Genomic DNA, 21,796 nt, shown 5'->3' on the forward strand with positions numbered 1-21,796 from the left:
ATCAACATGCTATATCACATTAATAAAAGAAAGGACAAGAACCGTATGATCCTCTTAATAGATGCAGAAAAAGCATATGACAAAGTACAGCATCTTTTTTGATTAAAACTCTTCACAGTGTAGGGATAGAGGGAACATACCTCAGTATCATAAAAGCCTTATATGAAAAGCCCACAGTAAATATTCTCAATGGGGAAAAGCTGATAGCTTTCTCCCTAAGGTCAGGAACACAGCAGGGATGTCCACTCTCACCACGGATGTTCAACATAGTACTAGAAGTCCTAGCCTCAGCAATCAGACAACAAAAAGAAATAAAAGGCATCCAAATCAATAAAGAAGTCAAACTCTCACTCTTTGCAGATGACATGATACTCTATGTGGAAAACCCAAAAGACTCCACCCCAAAATTGCTAGAACTCATACTGGAATTCAGCAAAGTGGCAGGATATAAAATCAGTGCACAGAAATCAGTTGCATTTCTATACACTAACAATGAGACAGAAGAAAGAGAAATTAAGAAGTCGATCCCATTTACAATTGCACCCGAAACCATAAGATACTTAGGAATAAACCTAATCAAAGAGGCAAAGGATCTGTACTCAAAAAACTATAGGACACTCGTGAAAGAAATTGAAGAAGACACAAAGAAAAGGAAAAACATTCCATGCTCATGGATTGGAAGAACAAATATTGTGAAAATGTCAATGCTACTTAGAGCAATCTACACATTCAGTGCAATCCCTATCAAAATACCATCAACTATTTTCACAGAGCTGGAACAAATAATCCTAAAAGTTGTTTGGAACCAGAAAAGACCCCGAACAGCCAAAGGAATGTTGAAAAAGGAAACCAAAGCTGGTGGCATCACAATCCCGGACTTCAAGCTCTATTACAAAGCTGTCATCATCAAGACAGTATGGTACTGGCACAAAAACAGACACATCGATCAATGGGACAGAATAGGGAACCCAGAAATGGACCCTCAACTCTATGGTCAACTCATCTTCGACAAAGCAGGAAAGAATGTCCAATGGGAAAAAGACAGTCTCTTCAACCAATGGTGTTGGGAAAATTGGACAGCTACATGCAGAAGAATGAAACTGGACCATTTCCTTACACCACACACAAAAATAGACTCAAAATGGATGAAAGACCTAAATGTGAGACAGAAATCCATCAAAATCCTAGAGGAGAACACAGGCAGCAACCTCTGTGACCTCGGCTGCAGCAACTTCTTGCTAGACACGTGTCCAAAGGCAAGGGAAACAAAGGCAAAAATGAACTATTGGGACCTCATCAAGATAAAAAGCTTTTGTACAGCAAAGGAAATAGTCGACAAAACTAAAGACAGCTGGCAGAATGGGAGAAGATATTGCAAATGACATCTCAGATAAAGGGCCAGTATCCAAAATCTATAAAGAACTTATTAAACTCAACACCCAAAGAACAAATAATCCAATCAAGAAATGGGCAGAAAACATGAGCAGACATTTCTGCAAAGAAGACATCCAGATGGCCAACAGACACATGGAAAAGTGCTCAACATCACTCAGCATCAGGGAAATACAAATCAAAACCACAAGATGCCATGTCACACCTGTCAGGAATGGCTAAAATTAACCACTCAGGAAACGACAGATATTGGCGAGGATGCAGAGAAAGGGGAACCCTCTTACACTGTTGGTGGGAATGCAAGCTGGTGCAGCCACTCTGGAAAACAGTATGGAGGGTCCTCAAAAAGTTGAAAATAGAGTTACCCTCTGACCCAGCAATTGCACTACTAGGAATTTACTCCAAAGATACAAATGTAGTGATCCAAAGGGGCACCTGCACCTCAGTGTTTATAGCAGCAGTGTCCACAATAGCCAAACTATGGAAAGAGCCTAGATGTCCATTGACAGATGAATGGATAAAGAAGATGTGGTGTATTTACAATGGAATATTACTCAGCCATTAAAAAAATAAATCTTGCCATTTGCAATGATGTGGATGGAATTGGAGGGTATTATGCTAAGTGAAATAAGTGAATCAGAATGACAATTATATGAGCTCACTGATATGTGGAATTTAAGAAACAAGGCAGAGGATCATAGGGGAAGACAGGAAGAAATGAAACAAGACGAAATCAGAGAGGGAGACAAACCATGAGACTCTTAATTTTAGGAAACAAACTGAGGGTTGCTGGAGGGGAGGTAGGTGGGGGGATGGGGTAACTGGGTGATGGACATTGGGGAGGGTATGTGTTGTAATGATCACTGGGTATTTTATAAGACTGATGAATCACAGATGTGTACCCCTGAAACAAATAATACATTATGAGGAAAAAAGGAAGGAAGGAAGGAAGGAAAGAAGGAAGGGAGGGAGGGAGGGAGGGAAAAAATGTTTTTGAAAATTTAATTTACTTTATCTCTTAGGAATACTTTTTTAATACATATTTTTATTATCTATTTATTTTTAAAGATTTTATTTATTTATTTGAAGGAGAGAGAGTGAACAAAAGAGAGAGCATGAGCAGGGGAGGGGGAGAAGCAGACTCCCCTGCTGAGCAGAGAGCCCTATGTGGGGCTCAATCCCAGGACCCTGGGATCATGACCTGAGCTGAAGGCAGTCGCTTAACTGACTGAGCCACCCAGGTGCCCCAGATACATATTTTTAAAGATTATTTTTAAGTAAACCCCACCCCCAATGTGGGGCTCAAACTCACGACCCTAAGATCAAGAGTCATATGCACCACCGGCTGAGCCACCCAGGCGTTCCCACCCCCAATAATTAAAAAAAAAGGGGGGGGTTTTATGAGGCAGAGGAATTCCCAAATTAAAATTACCAATTCCCAAATTACCATACCTAGCTTGCCATATCAAACATTTCAACTTTGTTAGCTAAATGAGCTACATAATATCCTTAAAGATCAACCAGAGAAGAGAAAGATCTCATCTTCATTACTGATTTAGAATCAAAACTTAATCTTTCAAAGGAGTATTTTAACATTCTAATATGTCTCTTAAAGATCTTTCCTAGAAATTAAGTGTTCTTTCTTTCATTCTTGAAATGATACTTAATTTCTTTAGCAACTTAGGGACAATTATTAGCTGAGTATTTTAATTATGATAAACCCACTAAAATTAAATTACCTCTTGTTTATGGTGCATATGAAACATTCCTACAGCCTTACAAACCAAATTATCTTTGACAAAAATTTACATGAATGGGCAGTTAGATGAGCAGTCTTTAAAGTTGAAGTCTCCTGTACAGAAGCTATTTATTTATTAAATATTTTATGTATTTATTTGACAGCGTACAAGCAGGGGGAGCAGCAGGCAGAAGAAGAAGGAGAATCTGGCTTCCCACTGAGCAGGGAGCCTGATGCGGGGCTCCATCCCAGGACCCTGGGATCATGACTTGAGCTGAAGGTGGACGTTTAGCCAACTGAGCCACGCAGGCATCCCATAAGCTATTAAACTGTCACCAAACATGGAGAGTATAAAATTTAGTATGAAAGTCTGCTGTTCACAAAACCATGGCAAAATGTGTATTTCAAAATTTGGATATAAAATAAAATGATAACATTTGGATAATTCTGTGAATTCCCGAACATTTATTGGGAATATTCATGTTTATCCAAATATCATCCAGAATGCTAACAGCACTCCTGGAAGCCTTTGATAGGATCAGCAGTCACTCTGAAAACTTTTTTTTTATTTTTATTTTTTTACTCCGAAAACTTAGTTTGTTCACCAATTAGCAAAGTTTCTGTTTTTCCGTTACATTTTGGAATAAAGTCTATGACCAGTAATTGCAGTTTTTTGTTGCTATTTCAGGAATGTCATTGGCAGTGCACTGTATGTACTATAGACAAAAAGATAAAGCAAAGGGTAGCTTGAGATCGATTTTTCTGTTAACTCATTCTCTTTAGGAATCCAGTCCCAGTGACCATTTGGAGGCTTGTAAGAAGCTCACAGACTTATAGGCTCCTCAGCTGCCCTTCAGACTCAGGTCACTATTGGTCACTAATGCTGACAAAGATAACCTTTCAGACACCTCATCTTTCCTAAGGTTCAAAGATGGTTCTCGAGTTAAAGGATCTCTCTCAAGCCTTTGTTTTCTTGTTCAAGTTGAAATATTCGTTCCTGTTCCTTGCAACCCTGTCACTCATCAATTTCAATGGCTTTCCTCATTCCTGCTGCCATTTCAGGTCTCTGTCCAACATGTGCTTGTAATTCATTCTGATTTGTTTCCAAGTGCCTCATCTCCAGTCCATGTTTAGAAGCATTAAGGATGAATTCTTTGGAGCTGTTGTGATACTATGTCTGCTCTTCTAACTTCATCTGATTAGCTATCCATTGTCTAAACGTTCTCTCTTGATACTTGCTCATTATAAGTTCCAAGGCAGACTGATGTTCTTCCAGGGATATATACAATTCTTTGTTCTCTTGTTGCACTTCTCTGATTTGTCTGTTTTCTTGCTGGATTCCCATAACTAATGTGGACTGTGGCCAATGTCCTGCCACCTCATTAAGTTGAATTCCTTCCTGATACTGCTTTGTTGCTTCTACTCATTGGGAGCTGTGGTGTGGTCAGTCAGAGTTTCTGTTGCATCGTCGTGATCTCTTCATCTTTCAACAAGAGTATTAGCATCAGCAAGTGACTTCTCAGTTGTGCAACTCATTTCTGAAGGAATACTCTGGTCTCGGTCCCTGTCAGCTGTCAGCTGTGGCGTGAGGACTCAAAGCCTTTGCTCACAGGGACCTATGCATCCAAGAGAAGAGATTCCTCTTGCCCGTTCAGCTTCTTCAGCGAACAGATACAGAACCCAGTAGAGATAGTCAGTGGAAGTGCGGCTGGAGGGGTCAGTGGGGCTCAGCCCCATCACTGACCCAAGGAGAACCTCTTGGAGATAATAGTTTGTTTTAAAGCCCAGAAATAAATCTTCACTATGTGGTCCCATGATTTTTGGCAAGAGTGCTAAGACCATTTAATTGAGAAAGGACAGTCTTGTCAGCAAATGGTGTTGGGAAAATGGAAGGGCCACAGGTAAAAGAATGTAGTTGGACCCTTATCTTACACTATATATAAAAATTAACTCACAGTGAAGACAACTGACAGAATGGGAGAAAATATTTGCAAATGACATATCAGATAAAGGGCTAGTATCCAAAATCTATAAAGAACTTCTTAAACTCAACACCCAAAGAACAAATAATCCAATCAAGAAATGGGCAGAAGACATGAGCAGACATTTTTCCAAAGAAGACATCCAAATGGCCAACAGACACATGAAAAAGGGCTCAACAACGCTCAGCATTAGGGAAATCCAAATCAAAACCTCAATGAGATACCACCTCACACCAGTCAGAATGGCTAAAATTAACAAGTCAGGAAACAGCAGATTTTGGCGGGGATGCGGAGAAAGAGGAACCCTCCTACACTGTTGGTGGGAATGCAAGTTGGTGCAACCACTGTGGAAAACAGTATGGAGTTTCCTCAAACAGTTGAAAATAGAGCTACTATACGATCCAGCAATTGCACTACTGGGTATTTACCACAAAGATACAAATGTAGGGATCCGAAGGGGTACGTGCTCCCCGATGTTTATAGCAGCAATGTCCACAATAGCCAAACTGTGGAAAGAGCCAAGATGTCCATCGACAGATGAATGGATAAAGAAAATGTGGTATATATACACAATGGAATATTATGCAGCCATCAAAAGGAATGAGATCTTGCCATTTGCAACGACATGGCTGGAACTGGAGGGTGTTATGCTGAGTGGAATAAGTCAATCAGAGAAAGACATGTATCATATGACCTCACTGATATGAGGAATTCTTAATCTCAGGAAACAAACTGAGGGTTGCTGGAGTGGTGGGGGGTGGGAGGGATGGGGTGGCTGGGTGAAAGACATTGGGGAGGGTATGTGCTATGGCGAGTGCTGTGAATTGTGCAAGACTGTTGAATCACAGTTCTGTACCTCTGAAACAAATAATGCAATATATGTTAAGAAAAAAAAAAGAAGAGGAAGATAGCAGGAGGGGAAGAATGAAGGGGGGGAAATCGGAGGGGGAGACCAACCATGAGAGACGATGGACTCTGAAAAACAAACTGAGGGTTCTAGAGGGGAGGAGGGTGGGGGGATGGGTTAGCCTGGGGATGGGTATTAAAGAGGGCACGTTCTGCGTGGATCACTGGGTGTTATGCACAAACAATGAATCGTGGAACACTACATCCAAAACTAATGATGTAACATATGGTGATTAACATAACAATAAACAAATAAAAAAAGTCAAAAAAATTAACTCACAGTGGATCAAAGACCTAAACACAAGAGCTAAAATGATAAACCTCTTAGAAGAAAATGGTAAAAGCCACATGACAGTGGATTTGGCAATTCTTTCTTGGTTAGAACACCAAAAGCATTGGTGACAACAACAAAATAGATTGGACTTCATCAAAATAAAAAACTTCTGTGCATCAGAGGACATAGTGAAAGGGCAACCAATGGGAGAAAATACCTGCAAATCATATATCTGTTAATATCCAGAACATTTAAAGAACTCTTACAACTCAACAAACAAGAAGCAACCCAGTTTAAAAATAGGCAAAGAATTTAAATAGGCATTTCTCTAAAAAAGTTTTACAGATGACCAATAAGCATGTGAAAAGATGTTCAACATCACTAGTCGTTAGGGAAATGCAAATCAAAACTACATTGCTCTACCACCTCACATCCGTTAGGATGTCCACCATCAAAACAAAAACAAAAACAAAACAGAAAATAGCACATGGTGGAGAAACCGGAGCCCTTGTACACTGCTGGTGGGAATATAAAATGGTGCAGCCGCTGTGTAAAACAGTATGACTGTTCCTCAAAAAGTTAAAAATGGAATTACTACATGATCCAGCAACACTACGTCTAGGTATACACCCAAAAGAGTTGAAAGCAGTGTCTCAGATTTGTACACCCACATTCATAGCAGCATTATTCATAGTAGCCAATAGGAGAAGCACCCCAAATGACCACTGGCGACTGAATGTGTGTATACACACAGTAGGATACTGTGCAGCCTTACAAATCCTGTCACACCCTACAACATGGATGAACCTTGAGGACGGTATGCTAAGTGAAATAAACCAGTCACAAAAGGAGGAATACTGTATAGTTCTAATTGTATAAGGTATACAAAATCGTCACATTCATGGAGACAGAAAGTAGAATGATGGTTATCAGGGATTGGAGTAAGGGGAGTGGGGAGTTAATAGGTACAGAGTTTCAGTTTTGAAAGATGAATTCTGGAGATTGGTTGAACAATATTGTGTATGTACTTATCACTACTGACCTGTACACTTAAAATGGTTAAAATGATAAATTTCATGTGTTTCACCATACAAAAATGTTTTTAAATGCTATATCAAAAACATTCAAAGCAGAGGTCACCCCTGGGCGGGAGGCAGTGGGATTGGGTTGGAGAGGGCTTCAGTGGTGTTGCTAAAGTTCTAGTTCTGCAGTTGAGTCATGGGTTCACCCAACTTTATGGAGGTTATATGCTATTTCTAAACATTCTCTGCATGTCAGAGAAAGCTGAGCTGTTTTCAGTAGCATCACTGCTACAAAAGACCACCCTTGGCTGTTGTGGTTATAGGTGCCTCCATCTAAAGTAGACATCGCCGTTTGTTCTCAGATATCTCAAACTCGTTATGCTATTCTTAAAGATCCCAACTTAAGTACCTCTCTTTTCATATAATACTTTAATTATGCCCTCTACTCCACTAAATAACCATTTTGGAGTGGGGCCTTTGTGTGCCTTCATCTTTCATTCAAACTTCAGAAGTGTGCTTCCGCACTCCGCGCCCCCCTCCAACTGTTTGTCTCGGGGGCTCTGATTCTGAGTAAAAGTCCACGTTCTTCCTGTGGTCTGTATAGTTCATTCGTTCAGTAAATACTGAGTGCCCGCTACGTGTCAAGCATATTTTAGATCTGAAGCTACAGCAACCAGCAAAACAAAAATTCTTGCCCCCTTTACATCCATCTTTCCAGAAAGGAGAATCCTAATTCTCAGCCTAGCTTCTCCCCCATCCCTTCTCGTGTATGTTTATTTTCTCCAGGCCTCTTCAATTCCAGTCTCTCTTGAGGAGCGAAAAGCAGCAGCAGGTCTCCCGGTCTTCCTCTGAGATTTAACGGGTAACTTGGAGGTCCTCTGTCTATGTCCGCTGTGGTTTATCTGGGACTCTGATCTTTTTCAATGAACAGGGATCACTGATGGAGAGGAAATGGGAGAATGTGGGGGGGTGGAATGACAAACATACTGAGTAAGAATTCTGTTCTGAAAAGGAATGCATTATTGTGAAAGAGACAAAGCATTTGGATATGTTGGCAATGTTTCTGGCTGCCCTCAACTAGGAGCCCCTTTCCCCCTCCACACTCAAGGGACTGTCAGTGATCAGACAGAACTGATTCCCAAAACAGAACTCCAAAAAGGTGGTTCAAAGCTTTCTCGGGAACCCCTAATGTAGTCCACCCTTCCATACAAATCTAAATTCCAGGGGATGCTGTGTGTTACTTTGCTTGTCAAGTTTCTATTTTTAAATATGCAAAATGTTCAGAAGAACTTTTTCAAAATCACTTTTTTCTAACATAAAAATTCATGCTCATTGTAAAAAAATAATTCAAATAATATTTATAGAGTAAGAAAAAATGAAAAATCCAGTAGAGATACCCACTGTTAATATTTTGGTGTCTCTCCTTCTCAGTGCACACATATTTGTATGGACACAAATGGACCCAGTTTTGGTATGGACCAGAATTGGCTAGTATAATGCTGTTCTGGAACCCTTTTGTCTTACTTAGCTATATAGCGTAAACATTTGCCTGTATCAGTAGGTTTAGCTATACATCATCATTTTGTTTTAGATTTTATTTACTTGAGAGAGAGCAAGTGTGAGAGAGAGAGAGCACAAGCGGGGGGGGGGGGGGGGAGAAGCAGACTCCCCGCTGAGCAGGGAGCCCAACATGGGACTCGATCCCAGGATCCCGGGTACCATGACCTGAGCCAAAGGCAGACGCTTATCAGACTGAGCCACCCAGGCACCCCTATACATCATTATTTGTAATGACCATATAGCATTCCTTTGTTAGATAATGTCCTAATTTGTTTTACTAAGTGCCTCTTTTTTAAGGATATAAACACCTAGAATACACATCTTTTGTACATTTGTCTGCTCACTTGTCTTTTTTTTTTTTTTTAGATTTTATTTTATTTGAGAAAGAGCTCACACACGGGTCGGGGGGGCAGGGGCAGAGGGAAAGGGAGAGAATCTCAAGCAGACTCCACACTGAGTGCAGAGCCCAACGCAGACCTCAATCATGACGTCAGCCAAAACCAAGAGTCGGACGCTCAACCGAATGAGCCGCCCAGGGAACCCTCTACTTACTTCTTTAAGTCATCTTTTTAGAAATGGAATTGCTGCTAAGCCTCACTTTCTGATGTTTACCTCCAGAACCTTCTTTTCAGTCCTTTTTTATGTGAGGGTCAAATGAACAAAGGCTTCATGTCATTTCACTGATCGATTCTAAAGTGTGTTTTTAGGTGCAGAGCATGCAGTATGTGCCATCATTTGAGAAAGAGAATGAAGACATAGATTTCAACAGAAGCACGCTCAGAAAGTCTCTGCCGCTTTTAAAGTGAATGTATATTAGTTGAAATATTCAAAAATAATTTTATAATTGAAAAAAAAATTAAGACTGTAAGTATTAATGAAGTGCAAGGGCGATTGAGACAGGACTCTGTTGCCAGGGAAACCTGCAGGCAGAGGCCTGGCTGTTTCAGTGGCTCCCTGCCTCCCGCCTCCCTTAGGGGCTGAGGCAGGTCTGAGGCATAGAAATGTTGCAATCGCCCTGCTGAGTTGGTATCTTCTCTTTGAAAAAAATGATTGAATTCATTTAGAGAAATATTTGCACCGGTTTATATACAATGAAAATATTCATACGGATCCATGTTTGTAAGAAAAACGTTTTCAACAGCATATCCATTTGCATTTCAACAGAAAATGTTCCCTTTGCATTTTATAAAAATAGCCATGAATTTTTTAACAAACAAAGACTCATTCATGAGGATTCTTTTCATTTCTCCAGTTGAGAAATTTTCAGAACCCTGTCATCGTCTTGTGGATTCCTTGAGTTAATTCAGCTAGACATCCTTGTGTCCTCTCAAGACTTTTCTTAAATATTTCTTCTCCATATCTAGTCTTACCCTGAGCCTGTCACTTTTTTAAAATATAATTTAAAAACATATTTTATTTATTATTTGAGAGAGAGAGAGAGAGCGTGTGCATGCCAGGGGTGGGAAGGAGCAGAGAGGGAGGGTGAAGGAGAGGGAAAGATTCCCAGGGAGACTCCACGCCGAGTGTGGAGCCTGGCGCCGGGGATCCCAGAACACCAAGACTATGACCTGAGCCGAAAACCCAGGGCCAACCGACTGAACCACCCAGGCACCCTGAGCCTGTCACTTTTAAATGTCAGTGTTTGTCATGTTGTCGCTTTAATCCTTGGCCGTCTGTGGTAACTTATTCTGTACTTTAAAGTTGTTAATGCATTCTTACAAAGGTGCTCAGATCAGTGACTTGGTGTATACATGCATACGTCTACGGAATTTACATTTATATTGATATTGTTGTGAAAGTTAAAAAATGGACCTATTAGCTTCACCTTTTCCTAAACTTTGAAGAGAAAAGAACCAAAATCTGCCCTTCACCTTTAATGTTTGGGAAGATCAGAGTTCCTGTTATTAAGCCATCCTTTCTCTTCCTAGCTATAGAGAAGAAATAATCAGAAAGGAAATCATTGAATAATTAAAGATAAAACAATTTTTATCGAATATATCTGTAACATGAACTATAGATTAGTCAAAAACTGGTTGAGGCTTGCAAAATGATTAATTGCAATCATTTTGAGCTTTAATATCTGTTGATTATGTTTACAGCAGAGGCAGACTTATTCCTTAGGTAGTTTTGGCTAGTTTTTCATGCTATTTTTGCTTGAATAGTTTAGTGGGGACAGGTGACCTGCAAGAGAAAGGAACGTGACTAGTGGAAACATTAGCCTGTCTTTACCAATGGCTGAGCTCTGGGAGGGCAGAAGGGCTCAGAGCATTGGGCCAGGACCCATCCTCGTGGATTCAGGCACATTCCCTCGACTCCCTTAGAGGAGGAGCAACATGAGCTCGTATGTGGTTCACTCAAAGCTTCTGCTTTCCCCATAAAAGGGCTCGCCCTGAAGCTCTGGGCTGGTGAAGGAGAACTTGCAAGGCTGCCCTCCCCTCTGGATACCAACCCCACCAACGGCAATTCCTTCCAAGCAAAGGTTTTTCAGGATAATTAAATATTTGACAGTGCAAAAAAAGGAATTTTCTGAGTGAACTGAATCAAGGGTTGGTGGTAGTAAAAGTCCCTCCAGCTTTCTGTGAAAGCAATAGAAGATGTTATGCCATCTGCTCTCTGAGGCCTCCACCTTCCCCATCCCACCCAGAAATGTCTATGCTGGAAAAGTCTGTTTTCCAACCCTTGGGCTGGGACAGTTATAAGAAGAGGAGCCTTCTGCGCCAGGAAGCCCTTTGCTACACTTGGAGTGAAGACTCCGTGCCACTCCCACCGCTCCCAGGAAGGCTTGTTTCCCACCTGGCATCTTCACTTCTTCCATTGCTGTGTTCTGGGATGTAGGTTTCATATGTAGCCTAGGAAGGGGCAGAAAGGCCCAGCTGCAGGGTGATTATTATTATTATCATCAAGTCTCCTTTGATGAGGTTGTACCCATCTTCACGTCCTCACCTGCCCTCCTGCCGGGGCCACAGTAGTCCTAGGAACTCTGCTCTCGGCTATGCTGACTCCCATGCTTACCGATCCTGCCTACTCCCTTCATATAGTAACTGGAGGCAGACTTTCAAATGGAGAAACCAGGGACAGAGAGTCCCCAGGAGCCCGGGTTGGAATCAGGAGCCCAGGAAGCTGACTCCCGACTGCTCTGACGGGGCTCCTGTCTCCATTGTTGGGGAGTTTTGAACCTGAAACATGCTCGTTCTAAGACGCAATCCCAACCTCCTCTCGGCTTCTAGCTGGTGCTTCTTAGGAAGGCCGTGGAACAGCTGCTTCTAACCTGCTCTCAGCGGGAGAACTGAAGATTTGAAGCCGGCAACTCACCAGGGAGATGGTGGAGTTGGAGGGTTGGGTGCGGCAGAAGCGTTTGAGTAAAGCCTCTCGCATCTGCAGGAGATGTAATGCCCTGGTTATGCCAGCCCGAGTCTTGGCCTGGGCACCGCAAGTCAGATGGGTTAGGTGGGCAGACTCACCTTTTTGTCTGTGAGGCAACCAAACAGTAGGATGAAGACACCCTAAAAGAGGGATATGGGGATAAGTTCGTCAAGGAGGAAGGAATCCACCGAAGTAAACTCTTTTCCCTCTCCTTTTCTTTTAGCTTCTGTCTTCCTGTCTAATTCATGTCCCGAGGCTTCCCATCTAGAGTTTTCTGCATATTCGCATCATTTGGTGCATAGAATCCATTTCAGGTACTTCTCTTACTGCTTTGGTTACAAAGGATAGATATCAAAGATTTGAGTACTGACAATTCCCTGACTTCTCTGGCAAAACCAGACACTATTTTACGGATAAGAAAACCAAAGCTCACAGAGGTTTGTCCAAAGTTCTCCAGCTAGTCAGTGGAGGCAATGGGATCCAAACCTAAGTCTTCTAAAATTCCTGAGACTGTTTCTTCTGCTCCACCATGATACCTCCTTGAGAGGGGACTGGCAGTGACTTAAACCATCTAAAAGGGCAAAAAGCTCAGCCAGCACACTGTCACCCACCTGGGTGGTGTTGAGAATCGTGAAGATGTAGTGAGGAACTATGGAGACTTCCTCCAGCACAGTGGCCAGGCCCAGCCCCCAGGTGAGGCCGAAGATGGGGGTGAGAATGAGCAGGGCTTTGGTCACCCCCAGAAGGGCATGGCGCTTCTCCACCTGGGGCCCCTCTGACAGCGAAGGTCTCAGGAGCTTCAGCACAGCCATGGCTAGTACCAGCCCATTCATGCCCACAATAGCCAGCACTCGCCCCACGAAGGTGTAGAGTGCCCCTCCCTTCCCATTCAACCAGCATGCCCCCTCCCCCCAGGTATTGCCCTCGGGGTAGGTAGAGGCCCAGGGCAGCACCTGCAAACCCCATTGGGCATATATAGCCAAGGACCACCATCAGGGAGAGTACTCGGCACTTGGACAGCTGATGGAAGACGAACAGCAGCTGGTGCGCCAACATCAGGGCCTGAGCCAGCATCCAGGAAAAGGTGGGCAGGTAGAGGAAGTGACAGAGGAAGGCAGCAGCCAGGCAGAGTGGGCTTTGGGATCCCAGAGGAAGCAGTAGGGCTCCCAGGAAGCAGGTGTCCGCAGCCAAAAGGCAGATCACCATGTTGAGCAGGGCCATGTGGCATAAGTAGGCAACTTTGTTCGGTACACGACACTCCACGCCAGCCTGTACATGCCCAGGCACACAAGCAGGGCCAGGATGGAGGCCCCCAAGCCCACCTGACTCAGCAGCTCCAGGGTGGGGTTTTCTGGAAGAGTATTTCGGGACATGAGGATGGAGAAGGCAGTGAGGTGCCGACCGATACACTGAGTAGTGGGGCTGGTGTGAGCGGTCTGCACCTGGCACCCTTCATCTGACCAACCCCCCTTGCCCTGGAAGAGATTGTGATCCCAGAAGACACAGTGGGGAGTGCTAGCTGTGTCCCCGAAGTCCATGATGACTTCTCCCTGGTTGAAGGCCTGGCCACCTGCCATGATGGAGATAGAGAGGACCAGCCCAGGAGTGGCATAGAAGGAGTCCCCGAGCCCTTGGCCATAGTTTGAGGGCAGAAGATGGTCCAGTTTCCGCAGTAGCATGCTAGTAACACTGAAGTTCGTTCCATTATGGCCCAGTGGGGCCAGTGAGCGCCTAGGAATGCATGCCTGCAATGGGGGCTGAGTGGAGAAGGAGGCTCTGTAGTCAGCAGGAAACGCAGGACCAAGGAGCTGGGTCTGCAGCTGCACGTTATGTAAGCTGAAGGAGAAGGGGTGATCCTGTGGGCCTAGGCTGCGTGCCAGGGTCTCCACAGCCAGCAGGAGATCTGAGCCTGCTGAGGGCTTCTGGGCCTGGGGTGGGGCCCACAGAGAGCCGGTGTCCATGTCTAGGACCTTGTCTGTGGTTTTCAGGAGAGCCTGTGATGCCCAACAGAGAGATCCCAACAGAGAGATGAGCCCTGGCTGCTACAGCCCATAGCAGGGCCAGGGGCACAGGGAACTCTAGGCTCCAAACCCACCTTTCCTAGTCCAGCAGAAGACCCAAAGGTGGAGAGAAAGGGGAAGAGGAAGACAGACCTGTGAAGGAAGAGTTTCTATATGGGAAGAGTGGGGAGCTGTTCAGCTCACCACTGGGGTGGCTTCAAGTATGTGGTCTCCTGATGCAATCCAGCCTCTCCATCTGACAGTCTTTCTCTCCCCTCCATTCCTCGGGCCACCCAGGCCCTAAGGGGCCCCTTTCCAATTCCTTGACCCCTACAGGTCTGTAAAGCTAAGAATGGTACCCAGTGGTAGAGGGCATGATGTTCTGAAGTAGAAGGCCACATGCACGTCCATCCACCCACATGTGATATACATTCCCCGATAGGAAGTGTGTTGTGTCATTGCCCCTGGTTATTCTTTTGGATGCCTCTTATTGGTCACCAACTGTTGCCCATATCGAGAGCTGGTTTAGGTGAGTCCAGCCAAGCCAAGAGTGTTTGAGTATCTCCATGTAGGTATCGTGTGTGTGTGTGTGTGTGTGTGTGTGTGTGTGTGTGTTTCAGGGGGTGGGGGGGGGCTTCACATCATATGCACGCATCTGCATGTGCATGAATGCCTCTGAACTCATATCTTCACACCCCTTCCTGCCTTTCCTGACCTCCCGTGTGTTATCAGCATCAGAACTTCTCCACATTTCATGGCCTTGAGACTGGTGTCCAAGAGGAGAGATGGACCAGGGAAGCAGACACTCAGACTCTCCAAAGTCTGCTGGCTGACAGTCCATGATGATGTCAAGGGGACAGAAGTGCCCAGAGGTAAAGAGCTTCAGGCCCCTACTACCCAGCTGGCCCCTGCCATGGCTCGGAGAGCTCACCTCCAGGGCCCTGCAGGTAAGCTGTATTCTAGCATCCACCACCACCTTGGCCAGGAATGATGTGGTGCCCAGCAGTGCCAATAAGTCAGAGGGCGAGCTCACCGCCATCACGTGCTCCGACAGCTGTGCCAGGATCTGTGGCACCTCCCCAGCAGGCCAGCCCTGGCCTGCCCGTAGCAGCTGAGACATAAGACAGCAGGAATTGGGGAGTCGGGTGGGCAAGTCCTCACGAGGGAGGGGCCATTCCTCTCCCATCCAGCTCTTTCCTCCCCATCCCCGTACCAGTCCCAAGGGAACAGGAAGCAAAGATCGAGTGAGCCACATGGAAGGAACTGACACCCATGTTAGTGGAACAGACATTTGGTGGGATTAAGTTTGGAGAATAGCACACTCCCCACAATGAGAATGCTGGGCACTCTCTGGCCCCTGCCTCACTCCCTGGCTCTGCTGGGCTCCAGTTCAGAGAAGGTTGAATGACCTTCAGGCCGGGCCTCAGGGGGAAAGGCTTCTAAAGCTAGGTCCTGAGTGAGAAAAGGGTAGGTCATGGAGGGTGAGGCCTGTGGGCAGCAGGGCCTGAAGCTTTACCCGGGCTCTGTGATGCAAGGCCAGGAGCTCTGTGTCTGTGCAGCTGCTGTGAATGGGCTCCCAAATCTCATTAGGCCCACAGGTCCGCTTTACTATGCCTGTCTTGTTCACCGGACATGGGGCCTGTGCCACGTGGCCAGCCTTGGTGACATTCCAGGCAACAGCTGAGAAGTCCTCAGGGCAGGTGGTGTCTCCATCTGAAGAATGATATCAGGGAGGCTCAGCAAACACAGTCTAGCCCCAGCCTTTCTGGGGCAAAAACCTGTTCAGGCTCTGGAGACGGGCTGTAGGGCCCAGTGCAGGGAAACGTTAAGGAGCACGCAGGGCAAGCAGTGAGAGGTCAACCGGCTGGACCCCAAGTCCCACATACCCTGGATGACGGTGACAGAGATGGGGACCCTGAGAGGGGTCAGTCCTGGGCTCTGCAGCTCACAAGTGTATGTGGTGTCAGCCACAGGGCAGTGCTGAACGGCCAGCACAAAGCACCGGGAGCCTGGCTTGTTGACTAAGGAGGCTGAAGGTAACATGAGAGAGGGAACAGTTACTGGGCTTGGAACAGACCTGGAAGCCAGCAGGCCCAGAGATGTCCTTTCAGTCTTTCTAGCAACTTCAGAAGCAGATGACGCAGTGCGGAAGACCTCAGTGGTATGAGAGCATCAAACTATGAAGGCAGCGCTTGGATTTTGGTGAGGGGCACCTGGGGGTCTCTAACTAGCCCCAGGACTTGAAGCCAGGTTCCTCATTTGTAGAATGGGGACTATCACCAAACGAACTTCACAGAGTATATTGCAAGAGTTTATTAAGATTGTGTGAAAACATTTTGCAAACAGATATCTACATTTATGTGGTTTTTGCTGTATCAATACAATTAGGATGCTTGTGGGGTAAAAACAGGGTTGGACTTGGACCCAGAACTCCCAGGTTGAACTGCAGCCTCTGCTTCCTGCGAGCTGGAGAGCCAGCTGCCTGGAGACCAGCTACCGCCTGTCCCCTGGCCCCGACAGCCCCTCTGTACCTTTGCTGCCCTCCCTGGGACTCCAGGAAGCTGTGTAGGCCAGGTGCGTGCTGGGGATGCAGCAGGTCAGCTGGAAGCCAGGGCAGGTGGCACAGGAAATGGAGAGCTGGTCTGGAAGCCGAGCCACATCTGTTGCCTGCAGGGGCACCTTCACCACCTGGGACAGCTCCCATCTGAATTCCTGAGCCTCAAAGCAGCCCGTGTACTCACCTGCAGATACACACCTGCTGCACCTCCCAGCTCCTCCGGCCCCCACCTGTGCCACAGAAGCTCTGCTGCTTCTAAAGCCACACCTGAGGTCTGCCTTCCTGGTCCGGCCTCTCCTTAAGCCCAGCAACAAAGGTCCCTGCCCCCGAAAGGATTTCTAGGAGGAAGAGGCCTGGAGAAGAGGCTCCTGACATTTTTTTTTTTTTTAATAGCCCGGAGCCATGGATTCCAAGGTGAACCTTTTTCCTGCGAGGGGATGCCCTTCCCGAACCACCTGATGCCACTGCAGTATCTTGAAGCAAAACACAAGGTCTGTTCTCTGCTGAAATTGACACCCCACCTTCAGCATTCTCCTGTTAAAATTGTTCACATCAGTGGGCTCCTTAGCCTTTGTTTCCCCAGAATGAATACATGGAAAGATGCAAAAGGACAGGAAGGGGAGAGAAAAGCAGAAAGGAGAAGAGAGGGAGGAGGAGGAAGGTGAGGGAAGCAGGGGAAGGGAAGGACAAAGAGACGGGCAAGGCGGCGGAGGAGAGAGATGAAAGGAAGGGCAGGCTGGCTACCTGCCCATCCATGGGAGATGTTGGGGAGCTGAGGACAGCCTGGCCTGGGCTAGAGGCCAGGGACACATGTGTCCCTGGCTGCAGGAGGATGGGTGTGGGACTGCCCACGGGCCGCAGGAACCATTTCGGGTTGGTGGTCTCACGGCTCTTGATGAAGGTCAGATTCAGAGTGGCGCCAGGCGTCCGCACCCAGGAGGTCGGGCTCAGCCTTCCGGGGACTGCGGGGAGGCAGAAGGCAGGCGCCCCTTGGAGCAGGAATTGTGGCCCTCTGCGGTTAAGCCAACTCCTTCCCCATCTTCGGAAGCCTGTTCCTCGTCACTTTCTCCCCACCGCCCCCAGTACTGTTTTGTTTTGTCCCTGGATGAGAGTGGCTGCTGTAGTCCAGCCGAGGACCCTGTCATTGGGAACCAAACAGGGAAGTCTTGGGGCCCACGATTTCCCCTCCCACAGGGGACCTGGGGCTGCTGGAGCCCCTTCCTGGCCCTCTAGGGTCAACAGCAGTCACTCTAGCCCTTTCTCTCCTTGTCCATATGTCTCAGGAGCCCTGTTGTTCATTAGCCTCACTACTCAGTCCCAAGCTCGAGGCTGTGACCCACCAGGATAACTGGCGATTCTCCCACCAGCGGAGCTCCTGGGCTTGGGCCAGCTGGCCGAAACACAGAACTCAGAGAGGAGAAAACACAGGCTTTCTTTCCCAGGGTCCCACTGGTTTCCAAGTTCCCAAATCTCCTTACCAGGTGGCAGCAACTGGCAGGAGCCGGCTTCAGCGGGGCCGAGGACCAGACAGCCACAGGCCGTGTGGCTGTGGGCGGGCTCGCAGGGAGGGTGACGGGAGCAGATGCTGGTGTTCCCCTGGCACCCAGACAGGCAAGCACAATAGGTCTGCCCATCGCCGTGGAGGGTACACTCTGCGGCAGAGGGCGGGGACAAGATGTGGGCAGGCCGTATGAGAGAGCCAGTCCTCTGATGCCTGAGCAGCTCTAGGGCTGGCTGTCTGGAGCCATCCCAAAGTCACAAGAGCCTCAGCCATCAGGGACCGCCTCCTCACTCAGAGGTCTGGCTGGGCAAAGTCATCAGGGGTGGGGCCCCGGGGGCGGGCGGAGAAGTCCCAGCCCACGACCCTCTGCTTCTTGGGCTTCTGCCAAAGTTTAGAAGATGGGGACATGGAACAGGAAGGGAAGGGTCTGTCTGGTGGGGAGGCGAGGAAGGAGCTGGGCCATGGAGACCCTCCAGGAAATGGGAGGGGCTGGCAGCGGTCTAGGCGAGCTGGCTGCGGGAGACCTGGGAAGCCCGCGCCCCCTTCTCTCTCAGCCCCCTGTCCCCCACAAACGGTGGAAGGGCCATTGAGAGGGAGGGCTCCGTAGAATCCGCCCTACCTGTTGAGGCTGAGGCCAGTGAGAGTTCTTGGGAAAGAAGAAGCCGAGGCAAGGGGGTGAGTCAGGGTCCTGGAGAGTGCCAGTGGCCAGGTTTGATTTGGCAAGTCCAGCTGTACATAGACCGAGGCCAGGACGGATTCTACAGGAGCAGAGGGGGCAGCTGTAGAGGAGAGGTGGCAAGGCCACGGGCTGGTCCCCTTCTGCCTCCCACACCTGGCTGGTCACTGGACCCTGGGCAGATCCCACCTCCCATAGCCCAGCTGGGAGCTGACAAGACTCGAGAGGGCCATAACCCCTCATTCGCAACATTGCATTCACATACAGCTCCATGTCACCCCCCCTCATTTTATAGATGAGGCTCTCCAAGATGAATGATTTTCTCAAGGCCTCACAGCTAGAGAACTGGCCTCCGGACCTGACCAGGTGGACTGTGGACCTGGACTGTGACCAGCCATGGATCCAGTCTTCCGTGGGTCCTCTTCAGCCTCACTCCCTGCTCCCTGACCTCCCCCCTTGCCCTCCCACTGCTCCCTCCTTCTTCCTCCTGTCCACTCCATCCACTCACCCCCTTCTCCACTCCTTTGGTCCAATTGCTGCCCCGATTCCCCTCCAGCCTGACTCTGTGCCTGGAACAGAGGAGAGACCTCTGAGAGGATGCTGACCCCAGGTTTCTTCCAGAGACACCCTCTTCCCCAGGGGGCTCGGGCTAGCCTGAGTAATTTGGCATGACTCCATCTCTTTGAAGCTCTTCTTTTTGCCTAGCCAGAAGCAAGCAGGCACATCAGGAGAGGAAAGCAGGCTTCCGGTAGGAGGCACCCGGGATGCAGCCCCAAGGACTCTGCCAAGGCCTGCAAATCCCACCCGAACCCGGGAACCAGGCACACCCTGGAGAGTCAACATGCTTTGCTTAATTCCTTCCTGAATTTACCTGTCCCTGGGCCTCTAGGCTAATTGAAATGGCTGTGTCTGGAACACCAGTGGGGAGGGCCAGACCGAGCCGGCTGGGGCCCAGAGGCTTGGGGAATTCTGTTCTTTTCATAGGAACTGCCACAAGGGTGAGCCTAAGGCAGCATCTTCCCTTAGACTCTGGTTCCTGTAAATTATTTCCTCACCAACTCCTCCCTCTTTCAAAATTGTATGTGAATGTGGGTACTATCTCAAAACAGATACAGATAATAGATATGGGTACGGATACAGAGATGTCTTCTTGGGGGAAAACAGAGATAAAAAAGTGCTAACCTTGACTTTGCTGTCTTTCTTCAGATTCTCTCCTGTCCTCTATGCTGGAAAATTTTTCTTTTCTTTCCATTTTTAAATTAGAAGCTTGACTGGGAGAATCTTTATCCAAAATGTAGCTGGCATCACTGGAGTTCACAGTGACTCAAAGAAACAAAAGCTATCCCACACCCTGGAAAATAAGACTGACCTATCAGAGATTTTATAACAAACTGGCCTCTCTTTTTTACATGACTTCCTCTCCCTCCAGCCCTTGCGCCTCCACCTGTCCCTTCATCCACACCTTGCTGCCTCTCACGCTGATAGGCCCCTATGTCAGCTCTGTAGACCTTCCCTGGGTACTTGCCCCAGGCTTACTCACAGGTTGAGATGCTTGAGCAACTGGTGACCTCACCAGGGGGAGAGTCATGGCCAGGAGTACCACGGAGGCAGCGGAACAGACCATGGCTCAGTGAAGCAGTCCTCAAGAGTCCTCCAGCTGCTGCCTGATGCAAATTTCCTCAGAGAAGAGTTGGCAAGGCTCAGCACAGCTGGGTTGGGAGGGAAGAGGGGACGGGAGCCAGCCGAATTTACAGAGGAAGTGCTACAGTTTGTGACCGAGTCACATGGGCATCCAGGTCCCAGTGGGGCCACCTGGAACCCATGTGCCCCAGTGACAATGGTCTGCGCAGGTTCCCCCTGGGTTCTAAACCAAGAACTCGGTGCACAGGAGAGGGCTTGGGGGTCCTAGGTCACAACCAGCAATATGCCAATAAGCCAGGGATCTGGGAAATCTGGATTGTCCTGAAACTTCTGGGAAGCTGGATCATTGATCTCAGAGCCAACATAGAAAGGACAAACATTAGGGCGGATTTCTAGCCTAAAATAATTTCCAGACTCTTAAATTTAACTAAGAACCTGGAAAAATGCTGGGAGAAATTACTAAGTAACTTCACAAAATAGTTTTGAAGTGAGGATGGTTTTTCCAGACAAGACACGAAACCCAGAAAGCCAGAAAGAAAATAAATTAGGCTGTCTAAAAAGTTTTAAATTGGGGATGAAAAGCACATTAGGGTAAAAAGGCAAAAGACAACATGTTTGTAGCACGATGATTGAATAAGGGGCCAACCTTAACAAAAGAGTTTTTTATCTTACGTTAGTAAGATGGAAAATGGGCAAAAAATAGAGTCAGTTTACTGAAAAAGAATTATCAATAGTTTGATAAACATATAAAAAAATCCACTTTGAAAAAATAAAACTGAAAAAAAGAAAAAACAGACAAAAATAAAACAAAAAAAGAAAAAATTAAAAAATGAAATAAGAAAATACTCTGTCACCTACTAATTATCAAAAGACATTGATTATATTCAGTGTTGACAAAAGTGTAGTGACACATGTATACAAAAATGTGTGCATACGGATGTTCAAGGCAGAGTTGTTTGTGACAGCAAATGAGTTAAACAACCAAAATGTCCATTCAAAAGGCGTATTTCCAAACAACTGAACATTGTTGTGGAAAAAAAGTGAGGTAACTCTATTTGGGGGTGAATCCCAATATATATGGTGAAGTGTAAAGTGTGTATTATGCTGCCTTTTACATAAAAAAGGGGATCTATATTCAATATCTGTGCTTTTTATACCTAGAATATTTCTGGAAAAACACATCA

General features: G+C 46.7%; 1 protein-coding gene and 1 pseudogene across 1 annotated transcript; both read right to left on the reverse strand.

Annotated features, from left to right (window-relative positions):
* Positions 1-3,926: 3,926 nt before the first annotated feature.
* LOC112820681 (FGFR1 oncogene partner 2 pseudogene) lies at positions 3,927-4,666 on the reverse strand (annotated as a pseudogene).
* A 7,445-nt stretch (positions 4,667-12,111) lies between these two features.
* On the reverse strand, positions 12,112-20,595 carry ADGRF3 (adhesion G protein-coupled receptor F3). Its single transcript, XM_025868625.1, is given in 15 exon segments — positions 12,112-12,249; positions 12,336-12,377; positions 12,849-13,148; positions 13,150-13,484; positions 13,487-14,231; positions 15,169-15,348; positions 15,754-15,950; positions 16,124-16,267; positions 16,769-16,978; positions 17,539-17,565; positions 17,568-17,783; positions 18,273-18,452; positions 18,919-19,053; positions 19,480-19,540; positions 20,512-20,595. Coding segments are annotated over 15 exon segments (2,994 nt in total).
* Positions 20,596-21,796: the final 1,201 nt, after the last annotated feature.

The sequence above is a fragment of the Callorhinus ursinus genome, unplaced genomic scaffold (genome assembly GCF_003265705.2).
Source record: "Callorhinus ursinus isolate GAN/ISIS: 27379988/994484 unplaced genomic scaffold, GSC_fseal_2.0 scaffold10, whole genome shotgun sequence".
Lineage (NCBI taxonomy): Eukaryota > Metazoa > Chordata > Mammalia > Carnivora > Otariidae > Callorhinus > Callorhinus ursinus.